General features: G+C 34.7%; 1 protein-coding gene across 1 annotated transcript in view; it reads right to left on the bottom strand.

The window, feature by feature from the left end:
- The window catches only part of SLC35F1 (solute carrier family 35 member F1), a 540,470-nt gene that overhangs the window by 50,734 nt on the left and 464,480 nt on the right, over positions 1-25,256 (bottom strand). The window contains exons 4-5 of the mRNA XM_074310013.1: positions 12,898-13,057; positions 2,537-2,693 (exon numbers count right to left, since the gene is read on the bottom strand). Of these exons, the coding sequence (XP_074166114.1) occupies positions 2,537-2,693; positions 12,898-13,057 (317 nt within the window). The remainder of the gene's footprint in view (positions 1-2,536; positions 2,694-12,897; positions 13,058-25,256) is intronic.

A 25,256-nucleotide genomic window follows, 5' to 3' on the forward strand; every position in this document is an offset into this window, starting at 1 on the left:
ACTTCAATTTTAAAATAATATTAATATTGAGAACTGAGCTTTAAAGGTTATTTCAAGCACTGAACCAATAAGGCTACAACTTAATTTCTCAAAATATATTCTATAGAATGGGTTAAAGCTTACATTACAGGGTTAGAATAATTCCAAAATCACTTTTTACCATCCTTCACCATTCATTCACCATTAAGGGTTCAAGTATTAGTGATGAAGAATTAAGTTTTGCACATCAAAAAAAATCAGTCAACAAACTTTTATTAAGCACTTATGTGCTAGGACTAATAGAAAGGCAAAAATCACAATTCCTGCTGTAAGGGAACTCATTGGGTAGGGAAGAGGGAGACAATACACAATTAATTATGTACATACAAAATATATATTGTACAATGAAAATGGAAGGTGATCTTAGAGAGAAGGGACTTGGGATGGGGGTAAACTTCATATATAAGGTGTGGCTTGAGCTGAATTTTAAAGGAAGTTAGGGAAGCCAAGAGGTGATAGTGAGGAAGTAAAAAATTCCAAGCATGAGGGATAGAGTGCAAAAGTATGGTAGAATGTTTTGTTTAGGAACTCCAGATTTCAGAGATGCTGAAACATAGAATGTGAGTGGGAAAATTAAGTATATGTGAAGACTGGAAAGGTAAAAAGGGACTAGATTATCAAGAGATTTAAAAGCCAAACAAAGCTTATATTTGATCCTAAAGGCAATAGGGAGTCACTGTGGGGTTAGACTGTTCATGGTTGACTTTCAATCACCTGTTTGTCTTAGGTGAGGGCTCCCTCCAACCACCACAACTTGACTCATTCTTCAATAGTAAGTATATGTCAACAGCCTCATATTTTCATCCTCCCAGTGATTCTGAATTTCTGGCTCTGGAATAAAAAACCTTGCATCCTATCTCTAAGTGCTTGCTTCCTCAGTCCTATCCTTCTCAACCATTTCCCCAAATGTTCTACAGAAAATTATCTTGCTTCTTCCTCTTTTGTCCTCTGGAATGGCCTGTACAAAATGAACAAAACTGCTTTTATCTTAAACTTTTTTTTCTTTCTCTTTTTGCATTTCTTGGGATTTGAAGACATCATATCCCCAGGTACCCTTTCCAATACTAATTCAACATGGCCATATTGGAAAGAATTAGAATATGTCTTACTCCCCACTGCCACTTTTAGATTTCCTCTGCCAAAATCATTCATCAACTTCTCCTTTGAGATGAATATTATTCAAATTTATCACTGACTCCAGATTCTAATCATTATCTTTTGACTTCTAGGACAATCTTTTTCAGTACGTGGCTCATAGTAGTTTTGCCTTCATACTAGGAGACTTTAACAATACCCTCAAATATCTTAACATTCTTGTTTCTCAATCATTTGAATACCCAGAGAGCCCTGAAGATCATCTGCAAAGAGATGAAGATTAAATCTATATAAACTGATGAAGTCACCATGAGAGTATATAGAGAGAAATGGACCCAAGAAAAATAGATTTCTATTTCTATAATAGATTTCTAAAGGATAAAAATAATAAGTATATGTTTCATTGTGGTAAATTACTGCTCTCAAGGAATATATACATGGGTAGTTATTTAATTCTAAACAATAGATAACGATTTCATTTTAACTAAAATTATACCATATTCTGGCACATAGTAAAAACTCAATAAATTATTGTTGAATGGAATAAAATTCTCTAGGCAGTGGCTTAGTTTCTTGATAATATGTGCTAAGTACAGAAATTTTATACCTCAAGAGTTAATAAACTGTTTTATATAGGTAGGGACTTGTCATCCTGTCAAGTGCATCAGATCATGTCATTTCCATTTATTTCTTACAATGCACTAAATACTGTATTACTGATCTGGAAAATCTGATGCACTTTTACATGTCTTCTAGAGAATTTGATTTGAGTCTATTGCAAGTTAAATACAAAAGAACTAAAATTTTAGATTAAAAGGAACACTTTCCCTACAATTAGAGCTGTAACAATATGGAATGTCTGCCCCATGAGGTAGCAAGTTCTTTTCACTGGAGAAGTTTAAGTAGAAGTTGAAAGGCCACTTGTTGGAATGTTATAATAAGGATTTGTATATGAGGTAGTAGTCAATTAGATGATTTCTGAGGTGCCTTCTGGCCTTCAGACCCTGCATTTTATGGAAGTGCTAGTTATTAGTTTTCAGACTTTAAAAAAAGTGTGGGTAATAGGGACATAAGAATTATTGATGTTTTTCATGAGACTTAACCAAATCTATTAAATTTAAGAAGTAAGAAGTGGAGATAGGAACACCAGAGAATTGATCAGTGATTTGCACTTTCTAATGCAGGGGTTCTCAAACTACGGCTTGCGGGCCACATGCGGCCGACTGAGGACATTTATGCAGCCTACCGGTTATGGCAAATGGGCTGAGGAATGGAGACAGAGTGTGAGCTTTTGATTTTACTATAGTCCAGCCCTCCCACAGTCTGAGGGCCCTATTTAAAACTGGCCCCTATTTAAAAAGTTTGAGGACCACTGCTAAAGTGCTTCTTTTTTTCTACTCACAGTTGAATTCCACTGAAGAAGGCACCAAAGAGTCCAATCATTCCAAGAAATTCGACTCGGCTCAGGGTTCGGATGATGTATTCTTCCCACACGTTTGAGATACCATAGAGTGTAGCTCCTCCAAGGACTAAGAGGTCTCCTATCAGCTTATTTTCTCCTGGAAACCAAAAACATATAACATCACATGAGATTATCCATAAATGAACCCACCTCTGTCACAGTGAACTAAGAAATTCTTGTGTTCACTTTAGAGCTTATCAAACTTGGTGATAACAAATTCAAATAGAAACAAGGGCTATTAATCTGTACATGAGGATCTCTGTGGGCCATACATTGACTTAACTTTAAAATATACTATTATCTGGGTTTTATTACATTTTTATTTGGTGTGTTAAGTATTTATCAATTGCATTTTAATCCGAGTGAGGTTGCTTTTTTGACACCTCCAAACTAGCCCAACCCTTTGGTTTGAGAGGAAACTGAAGCACGAATGAATCAGTTAAGTTATTCACCCAAGTTCATATGGAATAAATGGCAGAATAAGTCATCTGCCCTCAAATCCAGCATTCTTTCCATTATTCATATGACTATAATATATTTGAGGGTAAGTGCCTACTGTATTAGGAGAGAGGAACGGATTTAGTAAGACTTTGTAATTGGAGGAAACAACTAAGTGACCAAGATGGACTTGGGGAAACCTGAACTTGAGACCTTTTCTGTAAAATGGGAATAATAAATAATAGCACTTATTTTTCAGAATTATTATGAGGATCAAATGAGGTATCATATTCAAAATGCTTTGAAAACCTTCAAACACTATTGGTGTGTGTGTTTGTGTATGTGTGTTATGCCTGAAAATGCTCTGCTTTTTAAAAAAATCTACAACTTATCTCAAGGACCTTGAGACCCTTTCTGATCTTCCCACCTGCTAGTAGCTTTCCATCCTAATTACCTTGGGAGGCACACCTACCCTAGAATGAACAACAGTGGATGTCTTAGGACACAGACTCCCTGAAAACTGCTTGAAGGTGACTGGAATTTGTTCATGAGAAAAGTCTGAGAAGGAGAAGAAAGGAGAAAGCTGCACTCCAGGGTGAAGGGCTGGATCACCTCCTTCCAAAGGACAGGTAGACTTTGCAAAATCAAGCACTCAGCCTGGGATCTGGGCCCTTCTGCTCTCCTCTTTAAAGACTGAGAAAACCTTGAGTAGGGAACAATGGCTGGACAAGTAAGCATTGAGCCTAGCCAGCCATTCAAAGAGAGCTGATCCCTCCCATGGCTCTGAGCCAGGGAGAAAGCTGTTGTCCTTAATTGCCCCACACCACTAGAGTGCTGGCTTCTTTTTCCCTGTAAGTAAATGTTAACAGGAAGACCCTGGCTCCTTGATTTCTGTTCCACAGCAGTTGGCTGGCCTAGTCAGCTGCACCTAGTTTTAAACCTAAAATGGCACTAACATCTCCATTTTATGAGGAATGCTTCAAATAAAACAGAAAACAACAACAGACAAGAATTATACATTGCAATGAATGCTGACTTCCTCAAAGTAGTCACTTGGGAAGTTTTGTACATACACGTAACTATTTGGGGTTCAATACGTCTCCAAAATTTTTTTTTTTTGTAATTGCCTACAAAAGCTGCATCCCAGTTTCTTGATCATTAATAGGGTGGCAAAACTTGGTTTTTTGAGATTGAATTAGATTTTTGAAAACAACTAAAAACTACTTTTTGTCAATATTAGAGTTTAGTGATTGGTAAGACTACCTAAGACAGGAGCTGTTTGGGAACTGGAAACTAGACAGTCTTGCTGAGTTGAGACAGGAAATTGAAGCAGGTCTTAGCAGCAAGTAGAGGAAGGAAATTAAGATAGGTGGGTAGGCTCAGAAATATTCTGTTATTTGGAGAATATTTGGAATTCCCAGCAGTTTGGTGGTACAGATGGTGGCAGGGGTATGGCAGCAAACAAGAAGTAGTGGTCCAAGTAGGCAGATGGTTATCCCCAGGGAGATCTGGCAGTTGCATAAATAGAAATTTCAGGGAAAGACAGAACATGCAATCAGGGCAGCAGGTCACATGCAGAATTCTCAGCAGGCAGGTAGTCTTTCCACTTTTGTGACCCCTTTCCATCCCCTTGATATTCTTTCATAGGTTATGAAGGCCTTGGCAAACAGTTCTGAAAGAATTTTGTTCTAAGAAATGGCAACATTATGGAAATAAAGACATCATTTTAAAGGACATATTTGGTATAGAATTTCCTGAATGCTGGCTCTTAATGGAGATTTTCTCAGGGGGGTCCAGAATTCCTGCTTTTAGGAAAGTTTATACAAATAGTTGTTAGGCCATGGGATGTCTGATGTAATCTCATAGCTGATTTTAAGCCTTTAGCATTTGGCAAATTCAAAGAATTAACTATACTGTACAGAAAATTTAAATTACCATGTATGGTTATTATATTTTTTATAAGATGACGGTTCCAATCTTTCTTTTAAAATTCTAAAAATAGATTATATGGTTTCACTGACATTTTATTTATTTTAATGCCCAAGTTTGAAAAAGGTGCCATAACTCTATTGTCTAGGTTATTAACTGAAAACTCTGGTGATCAGCACTTTATTAATGCAAAGATAATTGAAGTTCATCATAATGAGCTCATGTCCTTGCAAGATCCTGAAATGTCTTCTGGCTCATCAAAAATATAAATTGTTTTCAAGAATAGCTTTTTGTTGGGCATTTTATTAAATTTGAATTCTTTAGAAATTAATGATTCTCCTATAATGTTTATGACAGACTATTAAGAGAAACAGTATAGTATGATAGAAATAGTATTGGGATGTGGAATCATAAGATAGGAATTAAAAACCCTGATCTTCTACTTACTAACCTTGAGATACTGGGCAAAGATACTGTTTCAGTTTCCTTATTGGGGTAAAGAGTGAAGATATAATATGTGTATAGTGTTTTATAATCCTTAAAGGGTGACAAAAATCTTAACTAGTATTATATAGTGGGAATAGAGGGATACATTCTTTTAAATGAGAGAGTTGGATTGGTTGACCTTTAAGATCTCTTTCTGACTAAAAATTCAGAACTATATTTGTTTTCCATGCTTCTCCCCAGTTCTTTGATCTATATATTTCCTATCATGACTATCAGTTTTGATTACTTGGCCATAAGTTTTTGGAATTTGGATATCAATTAATTCAAGTAGGATGATTTAGCATGAAGGGCCTTAGCCCTCTTCTTTGATTTTGTGAAAATTTCAGAAAAGTTACCATTTTGGGGGGGGATAAATTTTGACCCCTATATTCATGTACCAATAGCTCAAAGAGCATATGGTGAGAATGAATCCAATTCAATTCAATAAATAGTTTGTAAGAAGTTCATTGGACTGGGGATACATGGCCAAAAGGAAAAAATAAAGCATTTTCATCCCTCAAAGATTTTATATTTTTCCAATAAATTTGGGGTAAATATTAATAAGTTTAGGAAAATATGAGAAAAAAGAGAGAACTAAGCATTAAGGGAAAAGTAAAAGTTTCCTCCAGTAGACAATTGCTTGGGTAAGCCTTGAATATGCTGGGAGACCTATTTTCAAAAATTAAGCAAAATGCACTTGCTTATCATATTGACCCTTGTGAAATAGTGTTTTACATCAAAGACACTTATGAGAAACTTTTGGACTTGTCAACAAATTATTGGAAATTTTGGCAGTTTGCACTCATATTTTATCAATCAGATATTTATAATCATCCAGATCTAAAGCCTTGGTTCATGACCAGACCACATATGGTGATCTATTGAATTATTTTTTACTTACAGAAAGGAGGGAAACATGCCATGGTAATACCTACTGAACACTCAAACAATGGATGTTCAAAATCTTTAATAATTGGAAAACAAAATGGGAGAAACATTTTGGTGAAAAAGACTATGTTGAAAGATAGTAAATGCCTTTTGTAAAAGAAAGTTATTTTGTTGCCAATCTCCAATTCTTGATAACTACTATCATATATCTCAGATTACTACTGTCTTTCCTAGAAGATTTCATCCACTTAGTTTCTTTTTGATCTTCAGCCTCTACCTATCTACTAGTTCCTGCCTACAAACATGCTCATGGTTCTACCAACCTACATGAAAATAAACAAAACAAAATCTGCAAACCAAAATCAACTCTTACTTAATCCTTCCTTGACACCTATATTCCTGTATCTCTTAGTTAAACTCCTTAAAAATTCATTTCTATTAAATTCTATTTTTTGTCCTCCCACAGTCTTTGGAACTTTGCTTCCTTCATTCATCTGAAACTGAACCATCTAAATTTTTTTGTTGTTCAGTCACACCTGACTCTTTATAACATCATTTGAGGTTTTCTACGCAACAATAATGGAGTGATTTGCCATGACTTTCTTCACCTCATTTTATAGATGAAGAAAGTGAGTCAGACAGGTTAAATGTCTTGCCCAGAGTCACATAGCTTGTAAAGATCTGAGGGCAGATTTGATCTCAAGGAGATAAGCTTTCTTCACTCTAGCCCCAGCACTCTATCTGCCACAATCCCATCATTACTAATGATTTTAATTGCCAGATATAATGGCCCCTTCTCCACCCTCATCTTGCTGTAGCATTTGACACTATTGATTACTTACTCTTATATCCTTTCTTTTCTCTGTGTGGGGGAGTAGGTGGAGGAAGAGGGAAAAGGATAGGAAGAGTGTTCTTTCTCATTGTCCTTTATTAAATTCACATCATGCTTCTTGTGGGTGTCCCCAAAGGCTCTATCCTGGGTCTTTTTCTTTTTTTCCCATTATTTTATTTTACTTGTTAATTTCACCATCTCCATGGATTCCATTATCATTTCTATGTAGATGACTCCTAGATGTATATATCCAGCCCTAATCTCTCTTTTGAACCCCTAACTCCAAACAGCAATTTCCTACTGGGCATTTCTAGCTGAATGCCCCAACTGGATCTTAGACTCAACATATCTAAAACAGAACTCATTATGTTCCCCCATTGAGCCCTTAAGCTCAACTGTTTGGCATTTAAAGTCCTTCACAATCTGCCCTCTTTCTGTCTTTCCAGTTTTCTTATACTTTCCTGACCTTCATTTACTCTACAATTCAGCTATACTGGTATACTTGCTGGTCCTTGCACAATATATTCCAACTACGTATTAATTCATTTGAAGCCTTTTTATCCTCACCTTCTTTTCTTAGCTTCTTTGGCTTCCTTCAAGACTTAACTCAAATCTCTCTTCTGAAGGAGACCTTTCACAGGCATTCCAGCTACTGCTTCCCTCTCCCAGATTACCATAGGTAACTTGCACTTACTTTTTTATATACCTGCCTCCCTCATTAGAATGTAAGCTCTTTGGGAGCAGGAATTTTTTTGGAGGGGATGTCTTTGTATCCTTAGTGCTTAACATAGTTTCTGGAACATAGTAAATATTAAGAAACAGTTTGCTAATTTTGTTGTTTTCTGATAACCTCATATATGTTTTCTTTTGATTTTAGTGATTCAGAAGAATATTTTGGAGTAGAACTTCTTGCTAAGGTCATTTTACAAACTCCAAAAGCTTAAAAGATTTGAGTTTTTTTTTTTTAAAATAAATTACATATATTAATGATATCTTGATATCAAATAATAATAAATAATTATAAATTTTATAAAAATATTTTTTATTATATAAATTATTATATAAAATAATGATATTTTTAAAATTATTACAATAGCAAAACCCAATTCTTTTTCAAGTGAATTAAAAGAGGGAGCTTTCTAAATCTAAAATTAAAATCTTCCTTTGCTGGGTAAGTAAGTAGTTACACTTTTCAAAATACAAATAGGTAGACAATGCCCCTCAAATACGATCCTTTGCTCTTTGTTTTGACTTGAACATCCAAGGCAAGATGGGCCTCCAAAGTGGATTTAGATGGTGATTCAATGGAAAGATCAGTGAATCTGGAATCAAAGGAACATGGGGTCAAAAACTCCCCCTGCAGTCTACTTCCAAAGTTGTCTTGGGCATAAAACTCCCCCTGCAGTCTACTTCCAAAGTTGTCTTGGGCATATTACATAAACTTCACTGAGTCTTAGTTTCCTCAGTACAAAATGAGGTATTTAGACCCGGGCTTCTGTGACCCTTTTTAGACCCGGGCTTCTGTGACCCTTTCTAGCCCTATCATTAGGTCTATGACTTGAGAATTTTCTCCAGAGTGGGAAGTTATCTGATGCTCTCAATACCTTTTATTCTCTCTCTCTCTCTCTCTCTCTCTCTCTCTCTCTCTCTCTCTCTCTCTCTCTCTCTCTCCTCTCTCTCTCTCTCTCTCTCTTCTCTCTTCTTTCTCTCTCTCCTTCTTTCTTCTCTCTCTCTCTCCTTTCTCTCTCTCCTTTCTTTCTCTCTCTCTCTCTCTCTCCTTTCTCTCTCTCCTTTCTTTCTCTCTCTCCTTTCTCTCTCTTTCTTTCTCTCTCTTCTTCCTTCCTTCCTTCCTTTCTCTCTTCTTCCTTCCTTTCTTTCTTTGTTCCTTCCTTCCTTCCTTCCTTCCTTCCTTCCTTCCTTTCTTTCTTTCTTTCTTTTTTCTTTCTTTCTTTCTTTCTTTCTTTCTTTCTTTCTTTCTTTCTTTCTTTCTTTCTTCTTTCTTTCTTTCTTTCTTTCTTTCTTTCTTTCTTTCTTTCTTTCTTTCTTTCTTTCTTTCTTTCTTTCTTTCTTTCTTTCTTTCTTTCTTTCTTTCTTTCTTTCTTCTTTCTTCTTTCTTCTTTCTTTCTTTCTTTCTTTCTTCCTTTCTTTCTTTCTCTGAGGTAATTGGGGTTAAATGACTTGCCCAGGGTCACACAGCTAGGAAGTGTTAAGTATCTGAGATCTGATTTGAACTTAGGTCCTCCTGACTTCAGGGCTGGTGCTCTATCCACTGCACCACCTAGCTGCCCCTCAATAACTTTTCTTTAGGCAAAAATAACTCCAAGAAGATTTCCTTGCAAATAACACCTTTTACCTAATAGAAACTTAATAAATGTTGATTGGGCTGAATTTAATTAATTAAACATATTTCGGTCTCTCTCACATGCACAATGAATTAGAACTGAAAATCATTTCTGGAATTGAGATAAAGAAGAAGCCATCTCAGAGAGATCACTATTATTGTCAAGTTGCCCAAAATAGCTTCTAGCATCCCCAAAGTGAGGCAATAGCATAAAACAGATTGTCAACCATATTCATTTTGCTGAAAAATTCTCTATTTTAGGGGTAGTGATCCAGCTTGGACTATACATGGACTTTAATGAAATTTGGATTACTATTTTTAGAGTAGAATATTCATATCAGAATTCATTGATTCAAATATCTATCTGAAGATAAATAGGCTGAATTTTATCTTATAAGATGTTATGCAAAAAGTACCCAATCAGCCTGAAATTTGATTGATATCACTGTTATTGGCTGGGGAAAGAAAAAAAGTGATGAAGTATTTAGGCTAGGTTGAAATCAGATGTTATCTAGTTCCATCTCACTAATAGGGCTTCCAACTTTTTTGACCAGGGGACAATTCAACCTGCTGAATGAGGTTGTTGTTGTTCATCCTTCAGTCTTGAGTGCCTTCATCAAAATTGAAAGCTGTGGCCAACCAAGACTGGTGTAAAATGGGCTCTTGGGATCTTAGATTTGGGTATGTCCTGTAATAATGCCAACTGGGTATGGCACCATTTCAGTATCACAGAAGGCAAAACAGAATGATGATTTCTCATTCTTCTAAAACCCTTCTCTTATGTGTCATAAAACCAATTGTACTCTCTGCCATAAACAGACAGCTGAAGTCTCACTTGGGGATGTGGGTTGTGTTTAATCATGTCTGCATTGTTTCCAAATAGAATTATTATGAATTGTGCTTTCCCCCTTTAAAACAGAGCACCTCAGCTAATACTTCATTTACCCAGGCAAAGGACATACACGTGTGTGCAGATAGAAGTGAAGAACATAGAACCCTGTATGCCATTAGTGGAGGTTACCAAATGAAATAAATTCAAATTAAGTTTAACCTTATGGCATGGAGATGATATCTGTAAAGAACTTTGCAAATCTTAAGGTATCATATAAATTATAGTTATTATTAATAAATATTTTCATTTGGCTATGCTGATTGACCCCTCACTCATCTGTTTTAGGGTAGTTTCATGTAGCTTTAGAGATTATTCCCCAGTCTCTCCTTCCTAGGATACTAGGCACCCAGTTCTGTGATTGGGAAGGATTATTATATTTAAGCAGTCATAGAGAGGATGAAGCAGGTGCTTGAGAGCAGGGATGAATTTTAGAGAACCTGGGGATAGTAGTGGGATAAAGCTATACTTAAAGCTGGAAAGAGGTGGGATCAAGGGTACATGTAGACGAGTTGACCTTGGTAAGAAGTTGCTGGTCAAGAAGAAGCTGGCCATAAGAGACTGGAATGAAAGAGGAAATAGGAGAAAGTTCTTGGTTCAAATTCTGAGTTTGTGACTTATTTGCTCTATGACATTGAGTTAGTCACTTCATTTTTCTGGGCTTCAATTTTCTCTTCTATAAAATGAGAGCGTTAGAGTAGATCAAGGGTTTCTAACTTTTTTGTGTGTGTTTGATGAAAGCAAGGGAGCCCTTCTCAGATTGATATTTATAAAAATTTCACTTAGAGTTCAGTGAAAATAAAGGTATGATTTTTTCTTTATCCATGGTCATAAATCCTGAAGTCTATCAATAAACTCATGTAATGAACTTCTGAACTAGATGATCTCAAAAGTCCCTTTTAGTTCTCAATCTATGATTCAATAATCTTATGATTATTGTGTAACCAAATAGTGACTTTAGACCAACAGTGTAAATATTTCAGGCAAAGACAATATTGTCTGAGTTGTTCAAACAGATTGTACAAGGGTGTCCAGACTTATAAAATAGAAACATACTATGTCTACACTAATACTAAGGTAGCCTATTATATTGTACCTTTATTGATGACAGACAGAGAAGGAAGAGAAAGCATGATAGTCCTGGCCAAAACAAGCACTAGTCGTCTTCTAAATGATAGGATTCATTCTACAGTGCAACTTTGACAGCAGAATAAACAACCTTTATCCATGGCACTTATTTTTACTAGATTTCTGTTTTTACAGAAAGATCATTCCCATTTTGATACTTAGTCGTTCATGTAAGAGAAAGGACAGTCCCAGATGGAATACTTGTGAACTACTAATCTTAGAGAACAGCTTAGCTCCTATTCTTAACTCATTTCTCACTCTTGAATAAAGTGGGTCTTTTAAAAAATACCTAACATGTGTTTAAAATACTAAGATAAAATATTTTAGAGAAAATTTTTATAGAAATGACACTCTATTACTTTTGAGATCATACTGTAGACCAGGGCTCTCTAGCTACTGATCAATAATTTAAAAGTTTCAAATTTGAAAAGTCCTTATTTCTTCTTTTCCTCAGCACCGCTAAAAAGCTTAAATGATAGGTGGCCAACAGTTCCAATGGTCTTTTTATGAAGAGAGCTATCTGCACCCAGTGAGAGGGCTATGGGATCTGAGTATGGAGCACAACATAGTATTTTCACTCTTTGTTGTTGTTTGCTTGCATTTTGTTTTCTTTCTCATTTTAATTTGATTTTGCTTGTGTAGCATGATTATTGTAGAAATATGTATAGAAGAATTACACATGTTTAATATATATTGGATTACTTGCTATCTAGGGGAGGTAGTGGGGGTAAGGGAGGGAAAAATTTGGAATAGAAGATTTTGGAAGGGTGAATGTTGAAAATTATTTATGTCTATGTTTTGAAAATAAAAAGCTTTAACAATAAAAAGATAGGTGAAGTACACTATTTTTGTAACTATCACTACATACCTAGACATAATTCTGCATCTCTAAGGCAAAATCTGAATGATCCTTGAAGTCACTTAACAACTGCATCAAACTCTAGCTTCTCCCCTCTCCACTAAAGGAGAAATTCTCAAGGTGCATTTATTAATAACCTTAAATTTTTTCTTTCAATGAAATTCTACTTTGATACATCATAGTAGCATGGTAGTGACTTTGAATCTTGAAAGGCTAAAAGCTAACATTTGATAAAGTCTGGAAAATCTTATCAAAGAGAAAAGTCCTAGGGATCAGCAAACTATGGTCCTCAGGCCAACTCTGATCTGCCCCTTATATGTAACATATATAAAAAAGATGACTGGCCATAAAAAAGGTGAGAGGCCATAGTCAAGACTATCAAAGGGGGTTTACAATCTATGTCAGTGCACACACTGACAAACTCGACATTTTGACATAATGAAGTCAATTTTATGGCTCCTCGCGTGAGTTGCAGCTAGAAAATCAATGTAAGAAACTTTCTTGGACTCACCTGCTCCTTGTTGTCTTCCCACAAGAACATCAGCTCCTGCCATGCAGCCCATTCCCAGAATGCAGACCACAATGCCAACAAAGTGGACAGCCTTGTATCGGATTAGCAGAAAGAACCAGGACAGGAGTATCACTACTGGGATAACAAAGCAGTCCAAGAGCTGTTGGGAGACAAAGAATAGGAACAAGAATAAAATATTGCTATTTCACCATCAGCTTGGCGCTTTTCTCAGAGTAGATGCTTAACAGATTTGTACAATTCAGTGAAATTGGATTTTCATCAACAAACATTTATTGTAGATCAACATTCACTTGTCAAATGTAAGGGGCTTGCACTGAACTCAGGGCTAAGAAAATAAAAGTATTATATGTGTATTGATAATAGTTATCATTTCTATGACCCTCTAAGGTTTGCACAGTTTTATACACACATGCAAATATATATATATACACACACACACATACATTGTATATATACACATATACATACATGTATAAAATTATTTTATATGTGCTTATATATTCACACATGTAAGTATATGTATTTGTGTATGTGTGTGTGTGTGTGTGTGTGTGTGTGTGTATGTATGTATGTATCCTTTGATCCTCACAACAACTTGTGAGGGAGGTTCTCTTTTATCCATGAGGGAGGTTAGGTAATTTGGCTGGGGTCACACAGCTAAGAAAATGTCTATTTTTAATTTTTGTTTTACTTTTTGATTTTTTTAAAGAAAATTTAATTTAAGAAATTACCAAATTAAGATTTAAACTCAGGTGTTCCTGATTCCAAATTTAGTTCTCTGATTTACTTAGCAGTTTATAGGGTACTTGACTTTATTTGATGGCTCCTTTTACTAAACTTTTGTCTCAACTCTTTCCTAATCCTTAATTTTTCAGTAAGTGTGGCCTCAGATGTACCAAGTGCTGGGAAAGACTTTAACTTAGAAAAGCCAAGGTCACCCACTGCATTGTGGTTCTTAGCTAAACATCTTGATTTTTGTCTTGCCATTGGATTTTGATAACTCTGGAGGAAAGAGTGAGGCTGATGACTTTGCACAATTTTACACCTATTTTCTCCAATTTCCTCATCTATGTTATATTTTATGGGATGATAGCATTCCATTATATTCACATATCAAAATGTGCTTAATCATTTCTCAGTTGGACACTCACTTCATTTCTGGTTCTTTGCTACCAAAAAACATGCTGCTCCGAATTTTTGAATCTGACTTTATTTTTGTGGCAAGTGTTTTGTAATTTTGCTCATATAATTCCTGACTCTCCTTTGGTAGATATATTTCCAAATATTTTATACTATTGACCGTTATTTTGAATGGAATGCTCCAAATTTTTGACATGTATAGTGTTTTATTTTTGCATTTGACTTCTCTGAGAGCAACAGTAAGATTTCTGGTCAAAGCTTAATCACTTTTATCATATTATTTATCAGTTAAATTTCATAGTTTTCTCATATAAGTTTAATTTTGTTCTCCAGAACATTTGGAGCAATTTATAGCACTGCCAAAAGTTTATTAATGTCTGCTTTCCTGCAGTCTTGAAAAACATTCATAAATGACCAAGTGTGCTTCAAATGTGCCCCCAACATGTTACCAGGAACTAAGTATTATTTCCAGTTAAAGTAGCACTAATTTCCTGGCACTTCAGAGAAGACCAGACTCTAGGAACCTTGATTTCCAATGTCTACCAGTATTTTGCAGACTTATGCAGGTCCTTGAACTATTCATTGTTCCAATTTTCCCTCTTGTAAAAGAGGAAGAAAAACTAGAATACTAACTCACTCCACAGGGTGTTGTAGGTGATAAAGTACTTGACATAACATAGAGCTATGTGAATGCAAAGTAGGGCTAGGATGATTGAGTGATAAGGCAGAACCATGGGGATATTAGACATAGGGAAGATCCAAAAAGTGTGTGTTGCGGGGGAGTATTATGGAGTGGGAACTACCATGTTAAGAAAAGAAAAGCTTTAGCACAGTTCATTAGCAAGTTCAATTAATGATCCCAGAAGATGAAGTAATATAATGCCCTTATGTCTGTCTATATGGAGTGGATCCCACTTCCATTTAATAGGTAAAATGATATTTGGTAGGGAATCATAAAACAGTTGGTGTTTTGTTTTTTAAATACCAAACGATGGTGTTTCATAGTGGAAATATTCAGATCTATAAGCCACAGCTGGCATTTTATCATCTTCTTAGTCTTTAAAGGAGATCTTAGGTAGTGGAGCCAAAAGTCTGCATCCCTGTGGTATTGTACAGGGATGGACCAAAGATAACCTGGTAACCATCAGCACCATCAACCATATTTGTTCATTTAATAGCCATCTGTGTATGTATGTGTGTGGTATATGGAATGATCTTCCCTCTGACATATATAAGACATGCTCAAATCATATAGGGACTTGAGAAAAAAAGAAATAAAAAGAATTATTCATTATTATTTAGATTATTATTCAAATATTACTTAGTCTGATCTTTTTTATAGATAATGAAAATGAGAACTAAGAGGTTAAAGGTGCCTATCTGAAGTCGCACAGAGGTTAGTTGGTGGCAAAAATCCAACTTTCTTTATTCCTATTTTTTTGTATTAGACTGTAAGCTCATTGAGGGCAGGGACTGTCATTTGTCTCTTTATACTCCCAGCTCTTGGCACAGTGCCTGAGATATAGTACAGGTTTACTGATTGATACAAATCAGGTTCTCTGAACTTCCTATTACAGCATCACCTGTCATTTTTCATTAACTTTTTCCATAATCTAGAACTCTACTTCTTGGACTTGCCATATAATTCAATAGGACAATTTAATGACAATCATTAATGACACTCTCTTGAGTAACATACTTTTGTGTCTCTGGTTATTGGAAAGATAGATATGAGTAATTTACATATAATGTCATGGAAGAAACATGCCTTACCTTTTTAAACTTGATCAGATGCTTTTAATATTATTACAAGTGACTTTAGGGAGAACTGTTGCCTAATAGAGTTTTTCTCCTACCAAAGAACTCTGATTACAAGCATATACACCTTATAGACATAGCATAAAATGAAGAAGAAAATTCAAATAATGTTAGGGTAGATAATAATAGCTAACATTTAGATAGTGCTTACTATGCATCAAGAACTGTGCTAGAAGTTTTACAATTTATTATCTCATTTGATCCCGGGATCTAGGTGCTACTATTATTTCCATTTTACAGATGAGAAAACTGAGGGCAAGATCACAACTTGGAAGTGATCCAGGCTGAATTTGAATTCAATTCTTTCTGACTTTAGATCCAATGCTTTATCCTGAAGAGATCAGGATTGAATATGCAATTTTTGGATACATCTTTTTTACAATATTTTTATCATAGCAATGAGGAACGATGGTGATAAGAAGACCATATTATTATGAAAAGTTTAATTAGTGTTTTAAATTCCCAAGGAGCTCAGCCCATGCTTCTTCAAATTATATCCATATAATAGTAACCTTTAGCCTTAATTATTTAATCAGGGAGCCCTATAGGTCTTTAGATTTCTGAAATATAAACCACATATGAATTTACTCAGTGCTCATTCATTTGTGTGAATATCCTTGGAACAGCTTTGAAAATATAATTTTAGATGGCAAACTCAGAAGGTAAGGCATTATGTTGTATAGCCAATATCAGATGACACTGGCAAATGAGGTACTTCAACTATTTTTATACCATCTCTGCATCATGTATTTTTGTGGAATCATTATTTTTACCCTTTACAGAAACACAATAATCCTAGCTGAATACAAGTAGGCAATGGGCTTTTATCTAATCATGTTCCATGGCCAAGAAAAAATGGGCACAAAATAACAGATGGAGAAAAAAATTGTTTTTGTGTTTTAGCCCTCCTGGGTACATAGAGAGATGGACACGCTTACTCTAAATGTCTTAATTGGGGTACTTTGCCACTTGGCATACATGAGAGTTGTGTAACAATTTGTAATTATTTTCAGCAAAAATATTGAATTGTATATAGTTTCCTTGTTTCAGCCTTCCTAGAGTTCCAAGCACACAGTACTATGTTAAGTTGGTAAGATTGGTTCCAAGAATCATGGATTCAAGTACACTCAGAGGTCATTCAGTTTAATCATTCCTTGAAGCAGGATTCTGTATAAAACATTCTAGGCAAGTAGCCATCTAGTATCTCTTTAAGGACTTCCCATAATAGGGAACTCATTCACTCCTAAAACTAAAGCAAACCGTTTCACATTGGGGAAATTCTCATTGTTAGGAAATTGATCTCTCCAAATCAAATCAGAATCTGCCCCTGAAACTGCCACATATTATTCATAGCTCTACCCTTTGGGTCCAGACCATATCCAATCAACCTTTCATATGATAGCTCTTTAAAGTCAAGTAACCATGTCCAAAAAGGAAATAAAGTGAGTCTGGCTTGACTTATTTTAGTCATGGGGACCAAGTGAGTCAATAAAATAAAGTGCTTTGCAAACCTTAAATTGCTACATAACTATTGATATTTTTACTCTTTGGATATATATCTAGGTATGATGTAAATTTTCTCCACACTTAGACTGGATAGCCACTGCCTACTTTATTGTTTAATTGTTTTATGTTTTGATTCTTCATGATATGATTTGGGATTTTCCAGATCTGGAACTCCATCCATTATTCTACTAGCTGCTGGAGATTAATGATAAAACCAGAGATTATTATAGAGATTATGAAATCCTAGACATGAAACCATATAAATTACAAGGCAACCTTGATTTCCCCATTTGTAAAATTGGGGGTAATAATAGTATCTATCTTTCAGGGTTATTGTGAGGTTCAGATGAGATATTATTTATAAATCATCAAAAATTATAAGTATAAATACAAAAATTATAGTTTTAGCTAATATTATTGATACATTCTTTTTCAAATACAGATAAGACTTAGAGATCTTTCTAATTCTGTGAATCTGTTCAATCTTTCAAAATAGAGTAGGTTGAACAGGTTTTGATAAAGTTCTTTGACTCCCACAGGATATCTATGGGGTTATAAAGATAGCATTTACTTTGATGTCTTGCAATCACCAAAGAGATGGATAAAGGTCACTAGGCTAACATGGAGGAATTTCTCTATATCCTTAGGTGGCAATAGTCCTAGATAACCTTCATAATGATGTTATATTGTATTTAGGCAATATGATGTTAGGAAGGGAAATCTTTTTATGCCTTTCCAAGAAAAAAGCTCTCTTTACTATTGAAGGTCAGTCAGTGGGTGCTCTGTATCTCAGAATTAACATTTATAACATGTTTTAAAGCTGGAAAAGTGCTTTCACACCTATTATGTCATTTGATTCTCACAGCAACCCTATGAGGTAGGGACTATTATTAATCTCACTTACATCTAAGGAAACTGAGCCTGAGAAGTAAGTGGATAGCCCAGAATTAGCTAGTTAGTAAGTGTCTGAGGCAGGATCAGTATTGAAATCTTCTTTTCTCTAAATCTATATACAATGCCATCTAGCAAAGACTTAATACTATCAGAAAGTTATCAGGAGGCACTGAAAAGTTAGGTCACTGTGGAGTCAGGGTCACATAGATAGTTAGAGATATATATGTCAGAGGCAAGACTGGGACCATATATTTTTTTCCCACAAAATATAGGTGTTTATTCATTACAGAAAAACTGTCTATATTAGAAGATTAAGTCTTTTAACTTGATTTACGAAGTTGATATTATAGGTTTATATCTTCATTTTTATTATTTTTCAGGGATAATCAGTGAACCACCTTTGGTCTCCAGTAGTAACTTTGCAATATAAGAACTCAAGGAAGGCCTCTGGCTTATTGAATAGATCCTCTGTGGTCAACTTATAGGATGACAAGTACATCATTCCAACAAGAGAGCAACCAATTCCTTACATCTCATATCATTTGATACTCAGCTCAGTCCTGTGAAATGTGAGTTATTATTATTTTTACAGATGAGGAAACTGAGAATGAGGTAAAATGACTTTGCTAGGATCATACAGCTAGTAAGTATAAGAGGGAGGACTCAAATGGTCTTCCTGATTCATACTGAATCTTTGGAAAGTATAAGTAAAAATCCACAGAAATAAGGTCAATTTTATACAGAGAAAACTGACAACGTGTAGCATTTATTTATTTATTTATTTTTAAAGTGCAAAAACACCTGCTCCCAGTCCAGTACAGAATAATGAGGGATTGACCTACTCTTGCCTTTCCAATGTTCATTGAATTTTCAACCTTTTAAACACCTTTTTCTGGCTTTCAGCTTCTCATTATCATTGCCCTCCAGCTATACTCCTGGAAATGAACTTCCCCAGCACCCCCTGCCCTTCCCAACTCCAGTCCAATCTGTCAGTGGCCCAAGTTGAGGCAATCAAGCTGAGATGTCACAAAAGAGAAGGTGATTCAGGGAATTTGAGGTGAGCATTGAGCTTCTAAAGGCAGTAGATCTTATGGGCCCTTTCTCTGGGAGCAAATTAAAAAACCCTATCAGGAAGGGGCTTTAAAAAACAAAATTAAACTTCAGAGTACCTGATTCTTTCTTAGCTGAAAGATTAAGTGTAAAGATATTCCTATAATTGGGAAATTTCACATTCACAGGCTATACAAGGAACACTATCCTTTTTAATTCTGTGGCCTAGAACTATGCCGGAGGCATTTTCAAATGTAACTGAGAATGTCATACATAAGAAAGATGCTTTTCTGACAGACAGAATTTCTAGAATATACTTGACCTTAGATTTTTGGGTCAGTTAATTCAACTCTTTGAAACTGTTTCTTCATCTTTAAAATGGGGATATTGATATTTTTGACACCTACTTCCCAAGGTGTTTTATAAACTTCAAAGCACAATACAAATCTGAATATGTAATACATTATTAGATTAGGCATATTAGTTATTATTATATTATTATGACCATTTTCCAATTTAAAATAAGGCTTCTTTTTTGTTTCAGACCATTACATTTTTTTTCTCCCCACCTTCAGCAAACAACATACCTGAGCCCTATATAAGCATGTACCTACAAAATGTCTGGGTTCTATTCCTTTTTTTTTAAACAATAGCTAGCATTTATTTTTGTTTTTTGATAGTTTCTCTTTTTAAATTTAATCTAATTTATTTATTTAATATTTTCCCCAGTTACATTCAAAACAATTTTTTACATTTGTTTTTAAAAATTTTTGAGTTTTAAATTTTCTACCTTATCCCCACCTACAATTAAGACACCACATGTGAAGTTTTATGCAAAACATTTCCATAAAAGTCTAGTTGTCAAAGAAAACATGGTCTCCCACCCTATAGGTTCTATTCTTTAAAAATATTCCAATAGGGCATTGTTTTGGGTTCCTTTATTCTGACCAAGTAAAACAAACCAACAACATGTTTCACTGGGCTGTGAAACATCCATTTGGCATCCATTTTCTAGGAAATCTGTGTTTCTCGGATTTAAGCAGTGATTCATGCATAGCCAATTTTCTTGTTACTCTTCATAAGGATTTATCACAAGCTGGTTCTTTACATCTTCTGATGTCATTCATAAACCTCTAGCTGCTGAAGTACTTGTACTTCCACTCCCAAAGAGAATAAAAAGAGGTCATTTCCAGACGTGGAAAATTTGGGACAATTATTTAGAGATCCAGGTTACTAGGAGATTGAGGGAATTACTCACAGAATGTAAGCCTGCCTAGGATCATTAAACAGAAATCTCTTGCAGGCTAGTAGATATGTTATTTTCAAATACACAAAGGATATTATATTTAGGCAGCATAGGAAACTCCAATTGTGGGAATTCTTCCTTCCCACTAGCACACATTGCAGCCCATATAATACCTCATTACTCAACTTAGAAACTCCCTATAGCCTCTAAGATAAAATGAAAACTTTAATGTTTAGTGTTTAAGATCCTTCAAAATTTAGCTCCAGCCTCTCTTTTTAAGTTTATTCTAGATTTCTCCCCTTCCTGTGCTTTACATTCTAACCAAAGGGACACAAGACAATCCATCTTCCCCTCCTGGATCTTTACCTTAAAGTCTCTCCCTTCTCACCTTCACTTCCTAGAATCCCTTGCTTCTTTTGAGCCTAAACTCAAGGGCCTCTGCTTATGAAGCCTCATTGCTCCTGGTTGTGTCCCCTAGGGCCAAACAGAATAATTAAAATCCCCAGCTCCCACAGCAGCTTTCCAAGATTTGGAGACAACCACCAAGTCCCAGCCAAACATTAGCTTTTTTTTTTTTTTTTTTCCCCAGCCAATCCTCATGTGAACTTGGCTCCATGTTCCCTTTACCATCCCAGGTGTCCATCCTCTGAATGTAATTCAATTTGTTAATATCTTTTAATGTGGAGTTCCTGGCAGCAAATATGATTCTCCAAATGTGGTCTGAGAGGAATATTGTTCTATTTGTTTTCTGCACCATAACTAATATAGTCTAATATTCCTCCCCTTTTTTTGAGCTGCCATATTATATTGATGCCTCCTATTTAGTTTGCAGTCCATTTCAACCCCTTAGTCACATCTATTTAAAGAAGTGATGTGGTCCAGTAGAAAGAATTCTGGATTGTCCATCCTTACTCTCAGCTCCCACTCCTGACTCTGCTATTTTTTAGCAGACTGTTGGTAAGGCACTTAACGCTAGATCACTCTACAATTTTATCATATGTACAATGGGGCCAATAATTCCTGTTTTATGAAATGAATATTTCAGTGATTCATAGAAGAGCTTTGAAAATGGAAGTGTCCTATTCATATAATAATAACACTATTTATATAGAGTTTTAAGATTTGAAAAAAGTGCTTTACAAATATTGTCTTAGTTGATTTTCACAACTTAACCCTAGTGTTTCAGACTAAAGTTAGCATTACTCTAAGGCCTACATTCTATCTACTGTGCCATTTTGTGCTTCTACGTATTGTGTTATTATAATAATTGTAGAAAGTCTACTAAGTTTCCTTATCTGTAAGATGAACTAGAGAAGGAAATTGAAAGGAAATTCTAATATCTTTGCCAAGAAACTTCAGATGGAGTCACATAGTCAAACCTGATTGAAACAAATGAACAGCAATAACAGTTCAAGTCACCTAAATACCTACTAAGTATATACTAGGTTCAGCCAATCTAGAATGCCAGCTATTAGGCAAAGTATCTTAATGAGTAAAGTGTTAGAGAATAATAGAACTTTTGAGTTCGAAAGTATTTTAAAGGATATCTAATTCAATCTTTCATCTCATGTAGAAACCCTCTTTGATATTCCTGATGTGTATATTTTAAATGTCCACTGGAACAATTCAGTAATAAAAACTCACTACCATACTTTTTATTGGATAGCTCTAATTATTTTTTTTTTAAATCTTACTCATACTGAATTGAAATCTGCCTCCCTGCAATTTCTACCCCATGGTATTTATAATCACTTCTGAAAATTAAATAAAAAATGAGTTTAACACTCTTCCATATGATAACTTTTTAAAAACTTCAAGATAGCTATTGTACCTTCAAATAAAACTTCCCTAGGCTAACCAGTCCTAGTTCATTCAATAAATTCTCAAATGACAAACATTAATTGCCCTTTATTCTCATAATCTCCTCAAAATATGTTGCCTTTGTCACCCTTTTGATCAAAACAGAGTTAGATGGATAGAGTACTGGGCCTAGAGCCAGAAAGACTCATCTTCCTGAGTTTAAATCTGGTCTCAGACATTTACTTGCTGTCGGACACTGAGCAAGTCATTTAATCTTCTTTGCCTTAGTTTCCTCATCTGTAAAATGAGCTGGAGAAGAAAATGGCAAGCATAACGGCAAAAAAGACTCCAGTATCTTTATCACTATTAGGTTTTATCCAAATAGACAAAAAACAAAATAGAAAAGGGTCCAAGTGTACAAAAATATTTATAAAAGCTCTTTTAGTGGGTAAAGAATTGGAAATTGAGGGGATATCCATCAATTGTCCATCAATAGCTAAACAAATTATTATATAGTTTGTGATAGTATACTACTAGGTTATAAGAAATAATAAGCAAGATGCCCTTATAAAAACCTGGAAAGACTTACTAATTCAAATGAAGTGAACTGAACTAGAAGAACATTGTTTTTAGTAATGGAAATATTGTATAATGATCAACTCTGAATAACTTAGCTATTCTTAGCAAAGCAATGATCCAAGACAATTCTGAAGGACTTATGATGAAAAAAATGCTACCCATCTCTAGAAAAAGAACTGATGGAGTAATGCAAATCAAAACATACTCTTTATTTCCTTTAATTTTCTTTGTAATTTTTTTTTATTTTGGTCTATGTTTTTCTTTATAACATAACATGGAAATGTTTTTCATGACTGCACCTGTAAAACCTATGTCAAAATGTTTTTCTTCTGAAAGAGAGGGAGAAGGAAAGAAGAGAGGAAGAGAGAGAATTTAGAACTAAATAATTTCAAAAAACAAATGTTAAAATTATTTTTACATATATTTGGGGAAAATTAATTGAGATTGTTTCTAACATTCCTTCCAGTTCCAGTTTTATGGCTCTATGACTTTGAATACAGTAATTCAACACATTTTAAATGCAAATTAAAAGTCAATAAATATTTATTGAAAGTATAAGCTAGGCAATGGGCTAGGAGCCATGGATTCAAAGATTAAAAAAAATAGAGTCCTTTATCTTCAAAGGAGTTTGCAGTCTAATAGGGGAGTAAGAATAAAAATCAATATGATACAAGGTATAATGTCCTAGGAGTAAAGGGAAGGTCTTGAAAAAAAAGATTATTGACAAATAGGATAGAGAGTTCCTTTTCAACTGAAGGAATCATAGAAGTCTTCATGAAAGGAGTGACAATTGTGTAATAGGTCTCAAAGAAAGAAAAGGATTTTAAAAGGTGAAGAAGTAAAGGAAAGTTATTCGAGGCACAGAGGTTGGTCTGCATAAAAAGAAAAAAAGAATACAGAATCAAAAGATGACCTGATTTGGCTGTAGCAGAGTTCAGGAAGGAAAGGTGAATAAAACAAGCTTGGAGAAGGTACAATAATTTGGAACCAGATTCTTGAGGACCTTTAATATTAGGCTAATATCTGATCAAGTACGTGTTATGGTCAGATTTGAGCAGTTAGAAGATTATTTTGAGAGCTTCGTGAAATATGTATTAGAGAAGACATGTCTAGAAGGAGGTTATTTCAATGGCCCAGGTAAAAGCTAATGAATATTATGAAATAAGATATTGGAAGCATGAGTGAAAAGGATGGCCTAGACAAATATTTTTGATTATAGAATCAACAGTATTTGGCAACTAGAACCAAATCCACTAAACTAGTCTCTTATTTAGTCTATGTTGCTATATTCTGCATAAAATTATAATGAATAATTAGCTAAATGCTTTGCTGAAATTCAGATCCCCACTCTATAGCATTTTCTTTGTTCGTCTAGTAACTCTGTCAAAAAAGGAAATGAGGTTAATGGGCATAATCTTGGCAAGATCATTTTGACTTTTGGTGATTACTGTTTTCTTTCCTAAGTGCTTTTATATCATTTATTTATTTAATAATTTGTCTAGGATTTTATTGAGGGTGAACATTGAAATCACTAGTTCCTAGTTTCCTTAGCCTATTTTTTTTGGTGCTATATCAGGTTTGAAGGTTTATTATACCTTTTGAAGAAAAGACAGCAAGCTAGAAGTATTTCTGTGTATTTCAAATATTAATGGATATTGCAAGCTGAACTATCTGAAAATTATATACTTTTTGAGTCCAAGAGCACAATCATTTATTTTGTTAACAGGCCTATGATATAGCATTGCTGTCTTAAATTAATCTGGAAAAAGTAGTTGTCTTCAGACCATTAGGATTTGACTTATATTTCTTTTTTAAAGGATGAATGAAAGAGACATTAAAGAGACATTTGAAAATATATATTTTAGGGAAATGAAAATCTTCTGATAGAATATTAATGATACTTTTACCTTGTATTTTTCATTGTTAGGTGAAATAATTAAAAGCTAGAAAGAACAAACTATATAGGAGGTGGCTGGGTTTTTCAGAGAGACACTGATTTTCTATGTAAAAAAAACAAGTATGAAATTTACATCACTTTCCAGTAATCACTAAATCCCAAATAGTGGAGAGAATGCTTGCAATAAGGAACTTAAGTGTTCAAATCCTACCTCCAATATCTGTTGGCTGTGAATCATTTACTACTCTCTCCTGGTTCTCTTCTTACTTCTTTGGTTACTTGTTCCCAGTCTCCTATGCTTGGATTTTCATTCTGGACATATCTACTAATCATAATTATTTCACAGGGTTGTTCTGAGGCCCTAATCTTTTCTAAACTCTCATACATGATAATCTTACCAGTTCCCAT

This window comes from Sminthopsis crassicaudata, chromosome 4 (assembly GCF_048593235.1).
Source record: "Sminthopsis crassicaudata isolate SCR6 chromosome 4, ASM4859323v1, whole genome shotgun sequence".
NCBI lineage: Eukaryota > Metazoa > Chordata > Mammalia > Dasyuromorphia > Dasyuridae > Sminthopsis > Sminthopsis crassicaudata.